This window comes from Gracilinanus agilis, chromosome 6, assembly GCF_016433145.1.
Source record: "Gracilinanus agilis isolate LMUSP501 chromosome 6, AgileGrace, whole genome shotgun sequence".
In the NCBI taxonomy this organism is placed as follows: Eukaryota; Metazoa; Chordata; class Mammalia; order Didelphimorphia; family Didelphidae; genus Gracilinanus; species Gracilinanus agilis.
In genome coordinates, this window is record NC_058135.1 from 295,441,356 (window position 1) to 295,449,349 (window position 7,994).

At 38.1% G+C, this 7,994-nt stretch overlaps 1 protein-coding gene across 1 annotated transcript; it reads right to left on the bottom strand.

Annotated features, from left to right (window-relative positions):
- Positions 1–299: 299 nt before the first annotated feature.
- Positions 300–7,330, bottom strand: LOC123252079 (mas-related G-protein coupled receptor member D-like). Its single transcript, XM_044681444.1, has 2 exons — positions 7,304–7,330; positions 300–1,325 (listed from the first exon to the last, which is right to left on the bottom strand). The coding sequence occupies exon 2, from the start codon at positions 1,302–1,304 to the stop codon at positions 300–302; it is 1,005 nt and encodes a 334-aa protein (XP_044537379.1). The 5' UTR covers positions 1,305–1,325; positions 7,304–7,330.
- Between the last annotated feature and the right edge of the window lie 664 nt (positions 7,331–7,994).

Consider the following 7,994-nt stretch of genomic DNA (forward strand, 5'->3'; position numbering starts at 1 on the left):
ATCTATATTGCATCTGTTTTGTATCTACATATATATGAATATAAATGTCTGCCCGACCTAATAAAATAGAAGCTCCTTGAAGGCAAGGCTTGCTTGCTTTTTCCCTCTGGATCCCGAGTGTCAGCATAGTATCTGGCATATAGTAGACACTGAATAAGCTCATTGATGGGCTGAATAAGGAAGAAAGTTCTATTTGCTTTTCTTGTGAGGAAAAGGCTCTGATTAGGGTTAAACCGAAGAAAAGAATCCTCAGAAACAGGGTCCCTCCTTTCGGAGTCTTCGCAGCGGATCCCTCAGGCTCATGATGGCATATCCAACGTGGTATCTGTTCTGGATGAAGTCGCTCTGTCTTCGGTCAGGTCGCTGTCATCTCTTAGGGCTCTTTGGAGAACCACCCTGAGGGGCTCCTTCAGTCTCTGATGTTTGAGGCTCCCAATGAAGAAGTAAATGAGGGGGTTGGCACTGCTGTTCACACAAGACAGGAAGTAGGAGATCTCATGGAAAGTGTGGTTGTACAGCGCTCTCCAATTGAAAACAGAGTGATTGATGCCATGAGGGACAGCACAGAGGAGAAACACAGAGACCGTCAGCAGGATGAGAATGACCAGTTTTTTGGGCTTATATCTCTTGGCACTCCACAAGATTCGGATGAAGAGAATCAGGCTGGACAGAGTCATTAATAGTAGCAACGAAAGCATCAGAGTCCCTGATAATTTACTCATCAGGTCACAGCCAGAAGGAGGCAGGACTTCCATCTGTACAACACAGTAGTAAACCTTTGGTGGATTTAGTAGAAGAGACATAATCCAAAGTATGCTGCACACTATCATAGGTCCCCTCTTCGGGTGATGGTTTCGGTACCATATTGGGAAGAGAATAGAAAGACAACGCTGACTGCTGATTGATGCCAACAGGCCCAGGCCAACTGTGAAAGTTACATGGAGACCCATGTTCGTTAATAAATTGACAATATTTTGGAAATTCGGACGATATAACAGGTAATTGATTACCCAAATTACTTCCAAGAAGAGGTAGGTAAAATCACTGGCGGCTAAACTGAGGACATAGAATGAGAAGGGAGTCCTTTTAATGTGGAAACTGAGAAGCCAGAGAACAATTCCATTCCCTATTACTCCACAAATGCATGTGAACAGGGTAAGGCATCTCACAAACTCATCAAAAGCATCACGTGTGCCGTTATGGGGGGTGCTAGCCCCAGAAGTCTGCTCAGAATGATTTTGGAGCATGTCAGAATGAGTTGGGATCATGGTGCTCAGCTCAGTAATGAGGTTAGATGGCATCATGGACCTTATGCTGGTTGACTCCTGTCAATAGAAATGAGAAGGAAATGCATTAGAGAATTCAGGGCTACGTAGTGCTAGTCCCTCAGCCTCATATCCCATCCAATTGAATGGTCATCCAACAATAACTCAATGACCTAAATATCTTTCCTATCAATTTCCCAGTGCTTCAAATTCCACATTTAGAATTTTAACTAGCTAGAATGTTGTACCCCAGGACTATGTTCCCCAGAATTCCTTCAGTATTTTCCAGAATTCCTTTCCTTTTCATCCCCAAATTACATGCTTACTGTATAGATAAAATTGTGTGTAAGCTCATCTTCCCTCTCTCTTCTCTGGCTCTCCTCTTCTGCATATGTGGTCTGGGGAAATTTCTTTCTTTTCTGAGGCTTTACTTCCCCTTACTTCAAGTGATTATTAATAAACTTTATAAAATATAATACTTGGAGTATTTGGATATTCATTTTTAATCTCACACATCACGTAGATAACTTCCCAGGCTTTCCTAGTTCCTTCTTTCCTTTCCCAGGTTCCTACCATCATTGTCAGCTATGGTGCCAAGGACGTCCAAGGCACATTGGCTCTGGTTGAATGGTCATCCAACAATAACTCAATGACCTAAATATCTTTCCTATCAATTTCCCAGTGCTTCAAATTCCACATTTAGAATTTTAAAAAATATATTAGGAATGGGAGCCCTTATATTACCCCAGCAGGGAGTAACAGGGCAGTTCACAGGTCCAACTCCTATCAGTAAGGGAATGCTGACCTGCTCTGTTTCTGGCATTAGCCAATCCAACCGTCTTTGGGCAGCCTGGTGTAGCCTCCCCACCCTCATCTCTGGGGGTTTCTCCTATGAATGCTGGATTTAGTGTGAACTTCTGAAAAGTTTTAAACCTATTGCAGCTCAGAATTCCCGAGTTCTAGAAATCCACCTTTCTGCCTCTTTAGTAGCTAGAAGGTGTAGATGTAGATTAGATGTAGATGTAGAAGTAGACTATAGGTGTAGATGACTATTCATGGTCACTAGCAGTCATGAGAGTTAGCATTTCAGCAACTAGGCCACACAATGGATAAAGTGACAGGTCTGGAGTCAGGAAGATTCATCTTTGAGAGTTCAGATATGACATCAGATACTTATTAGCTATGTGACCCCGGGCATGTCATTAAACCCTGTTTGCCCTAATTTTCTCATCTGTAAAATGGGCTGGAAAAGTAAATGGCAAACCAATACAGTATCTTTGTTAAGAAAATTCCAAATGGGCTCATGAAAAGTTGGCTATAACTGAAAAATAACTGAATAATCTCAAAAGGCTTGTTTCAATTAGTAGTAAATTTGATTTATTAAAAAAAACCAGAAATAATCTTTTTTAAAAATCTTTTCAAATAGAAATACAAATTCAGGACCATAGGAGCTAAGGCAAAAATGCACTGCTTAATTTTAAGTCTGATATATAATTGAAGAGTTGAGAATTATTCAGTCAGTTTCCTTTCTATTGCCAAGCATTTGAAGAATTGATATGGAGAGGAATTAAGTTTGTTCTTCTCTTCCCCAGAATGTAGATTGAGAATTGCAGAAATTGCAGAGCAGTAAATTAGGCTTGATTAGAAGGGTAAGATAGAAAGCAAAAACAAAAACTTGTAGACATTATAATTATCTAAATAGAATGTTTTGCCTGGGGAGTAAATGGATCCTTTACATTATAACTCAGGTCCAATCTTTCCCTACTTAACAGCTGACAAATGCTCAAACTACCTCCAATTTCTGCAGGATTGCTTTTATTCTTCCTTGATATTTTTCTGGAATTCCATGTCCTCCTTCACCTATAATCTATACTTTTCATCTTTCATGCTTAAAGTTTCAATTTCCTATTCTAATTGGGATCCCACTCTCATTCCTGTGATTTCAAAGATAAAAACTATTTAAAACCATATAAAAAGGTCTCTACCCTTCCCTATGAAAAGCCAGAACTGAGCTTATTCATGACTTGACAATCAACTCAGGATTCACAACATGGGAAATAGGAAGTCATGGGAAAAGCTTCTTCTAATACTTTATTGACTCTCTCATCCTGACATGGTCAGAAGAATATATATCCCAAGTTTCCTACCCTTCTGATTTGGAAGCTTCAGATTTGGCTCCATTATGGAGTTGGAGGCTTCCAAGGACCCCTTCCTATGTTACCTCTTCTATCTTTCAATGCTTTCCTGGATATCTGAAGATAGCAATGGGGGTGAGGGGGGGTAGGTGGCAAGGCATAACCCTAAGACATCAGTGTTCTCTTTTGTTCTATAGCATTGAAATGGAATTTTATCCTAGCCATCCCATTTGAGATCATTTGCTTGCTATCTCCCCTATTCAATTGAATTCTTGAGAACTGGGAATACTTTCAGCCTTTTTGATATCTCCAGTATGTACAATAGCATCTAACCCATAATAAGTAGGTCTTTAATAATTACTTCTTGATTTAATTTATCTTTTTTTCCATAAGATAGTGAAGGAAAATGGGAGCTATATAAAGAAAAAATTGAGACCATTCTCTGAGAGTTTCCTTTTATTTCATGCTCATCAACTCACATCACTCAGATATCTTTCTTCCCTTACTTTCTATTCCTCCAACCCTGCTTCACAAGCAGAAGTAGGTATGCTTTCACTTTTCCAGGGCAAACCCTCAGCAAACACCTCCGATTCTATTCCTTCTCATTTTCTCCACCAGATTGTCCCCACTAGCATCTCCATTCTCTCTCTAATGTCCAATATTCTATCTACAGACTCCTTCCTTCCTTCCCACAAACATGCCCATGTTTCTCTCATCCTTAAAAAAGCACAACCTATGCATTCACCAACCGTGCCCATAATCTACAATCCCAGTTCTCAGGTGAACTGTTTGTGAGAAAAATATTTGTGATGAGTACCTTTATCTCCTTTTCTCTCACTCATTTCTATGCTTTCTGCAAAGTGGCTTCTGACTTTATCATTCAGCTGAAAATATTCTCCAGAACTTCAAATGATCACATCATTATGAGATCTTATAGTCTTTTCCTGCCTTTAACACTGCTGATAATGCTTCCTTCGGAAGAGATTTTCATGACACTGCTTTCTCCTGGTTCGCATCCTACCTGTTTGGCAAGTCTTCCTCAATCTGCTTTGCCGGTTCTTTCACTACTTCATGCTCACCAATCCTAGGCGTTTCCCAATCATCCATCTCAGACACTTCTCTCTTTGACTGGTTGCCCTGCTTTAAAACTCCCTACATTCCAATTCATCTCATATTTTGCTAGCAAAGTTATTTTCTTGAAGCACGTATCTGACCATATCACTGACAACTTAAAAAACACCCTATTAAATTTGTTCTTGCAAATGCTTAGTTGTTTTCAGTCGTGTCCTACTTTTTATGACATCCCTTGGGATATTCTTGGTGGAGATACTGCAGGGTTTTGCTGTTTCCTTCTCCAACTTACTTTATAGATGAGGAAACTGGAGCAAACACGTTTAAGTGACTTGCCCAGGGGCATACAACTAGAAAGTTTCTGAGGCCAGATTTGAACCTAGGATGAGTCTTCTAGACTCCAGGCCTAACACTCCTATCCTAGTCCTCCAAATAGGGTATTTAAATCCCATCACAACCTGGACCCTCACCATCTTTTCCATCTTCTTATATTTTGGTCGCCACAAGGTACTCTGTGATCTAGTTACACTGACCTACTTGCTGATCCTCGTGCCCTAAATTCCACATCATGATGCCAGACCTCTCTATGGGCTATCACTCATTGTTGGCATATCCCCGCTCTTCACTTCTACCTCCCATATTTCTTTTAGACTCAGCTCAACTTGAATCTTCTACAAGAGGTCTCTCCCATTCTCTCGACACCTCCAGTTCCTTCCTTTAGAAACTACCTTCTATTTGGACTGTCTATACAATTTTCGTACAAAGTTATTTGTATCTCATCTTCCTCATTAGAATGTGAAATGCTCACAAGGATAGTAATTTGGTTTTCTTTCTGTAAAGCAAAAAACAGATCAACAAAAATAAAAAAGCAAGTAGAAAAAAATTAGTTATTTTAAAAATACCAATAAAGCAGGTAAACCATTAATTAGTTCAATTTTAAAAGGAAGAGTGTATTACCAGTAACATTCATGGAAAAATGAGAATTCTTAATAAATTGAAGAGATAAATGAATATGCTAGAAGTCATTTTGCCCAATTATATATGAGGATCCTATGATGAATAATAAAGGCAGCTAAGCACATTGGATAGAGCATTAGACCTGAAGTCAAGAAGACCCATCTTTCTGAGTTCAAATATGGCCTCAAATATTTATTAGTTTGTGTGACTCTGGGTAAGTCATTTAATCTTCTTTCTATCAGTTTCCTCATCTGTAAAATGAATTGAAGATAAAAAGGGAAAACCACTCTAGTCTTTTTGACTCAAGAAAACCTTAAATCCCAAAGCGCTATACATGATGCAAATAACTGAACAACAACAACAAAGATAGTGGATAGTGAATATTTAGAAATACCCGAGTTCAAATAGTATCTCTGACATATTTTCCATCTCATCCTCAAGAAGTCACTTGGCTAAAGTTCTGACTTGAATTTACAGAAATAATTTTCTACAACCAGGGTGTTTTCTTTACCAGTAAAATCAAATGTTCAGGATCTTTATGCCAGCAAAACTGATCATTTAAATGAAATGACTTAATAAGTATGATATTATAACATATTTAGACCAACAAAATAAGAAATAGAGAATTTTATTGTTCCATCTTTTTTCAACCTAATATTTAAGAAAGGAATAGCTCAAGTACAAAACGAATTCTCAAAGTTAGAGTAGAAAGGAAACTGAGCTAGAGAGAACTATAAGAGAATACCAGCAAACATTCAAAGAAGAATCAACTTCAATATTATATATACACACTTACATATTTAAATAGAGAAATCAGTAATCTTACTAAACTTCTTCTATGAGAGAAATATAAACTGGATGTCTAAGGCAGTGAATGGTAAAATGAAAAAAAAAATTAAGCTATATATGAGTATCTCTAATGAATAGTGATGCAAAAAATAGTGAATGAAATATTAATAGAGTTATTTGTTAAGCCATTAGCACAGTGTCTGCCATGTAGTAACTAGTAGTTTAAAAATCCTTATTCCTTTCCTTATTTATGACCAAGTTGGATCCATAATCCTAATAGTAGAGCCAACAGAACCCACTAATAATCTGAGAATGGGAAAAAATAGATCCAAGACAAAAGACTCAATTGGAAAATAATATTAAGAGGGATAACTTAAGAATCTTTGGACATCTGGAAATGCATGACAAAACAAACATATTTGTACATATTCAACAGAATTTAACAGCTATAGGAGCCATAATGGCAAAGTAAACTAGAAAGAGTATATCCATCTCATTCTACAGAACCTCCAAATTGAATACACTCCAAAATGTCACACAAAATCCAGAACTTCCTGGTCAGAAGAAAAATTACCAGCAATTAGAAATAAAGTAAAAAAAATGAGCTAGAACCTGAGTCAGGCTCATGTGAGATTACATAGTGATTACCAAAGCAAAAGTTTAGAACTAAATGATTCAAAAGAAATACAATAAAAAATAATGTATCCTCCAAAATGAAATATATTTGGGCCATGGAGCAGTTGAAAAATGAATCATAAAGGTAATGAGATGAATAAGACTTTCTGCTGCATGCTTTCACAACTATCATTCATCTCCTTAACTTGAGGATTGCAGATGTTTAAATGTAAATGCAGAAAAGAGTCTAGGAAGAAGTTCGTGAGAGGAAGTAACACATTTCCCTCTATTTATAACTCTGTTATCAGCACAAAAAAATGGCTATTGCAAATAGGATCCCTTCATTCTCTAATTTCCTCAACCTTTCCCACATATCTGATAAAAGTTTGTTCCTATAATAAATACAATTGTTACCCTGCCCTTTGATCCAGGAAGCAGGGGCAGACGTGCCTTGAGAAAGAGGATACTCACCTGGAATGATGGACTTAGTGATCTTGTTTTGCCCTTTGGCTCTGGACAGAAACCTCTCGTTAGAAGTGAGGCCTGAAAAAATGCTTTCAGGATGATAGAAAAGCCCTTGTGGCTTCCTGTAGAAATGTCACCAGCCAATCAGACTCCAGGCACTTAGAAAGTGTTCCCCAGAGGATGTTGCTTCACTATGTCCCTATTACTCAACTCACTAATGTCCCTGTTCCTTTACTGCCTCATGATGTGCCCATCCCCACCATAGGTCAATGTTTTCAGTTTCATGGACCACTTTCTATCACTTTTCACTTCCATCCCCAACCCCACCCTCCAGGTTGATATACCAGCATTTTTTTCTTGGGTATCCAAATTCCTCTTAAGTTCCTGTTCTTGTCCGAGGACCATAAATGGTATTTTCTATTTCTGTGGATATTGTACTTCTCATATAACACATAGTTTGCCACCAACTACCAGAAAGCTCCAGTGTGTCTAATCCTTTTCTAAAATCTTCTCTATCCAATAAATGGAACTCTCCAAACAGGTTTCTGATTGTGTATGTGTATGTGATAGAGACAGAGACACACAGACAGATATAGGGATAGACAAATAAAGACACAGAAAGACAGAAACAAAGGCAGGAGAGAGAGAGAGAGAGAGAGAGAGAGAGAGAGAGAGAGAGAGAGAGAGAGAGAGAGAG

Bases quoted from the DNA above. Each gene is read 5' to 3' on its own strand.
- LOC123252079 (XM_044681444.1), bottom strand. From the start codon at position 1,304: ATGATGCCATCTAACCTCATTACTGAGCTGAGCACCATGATCCCAACT.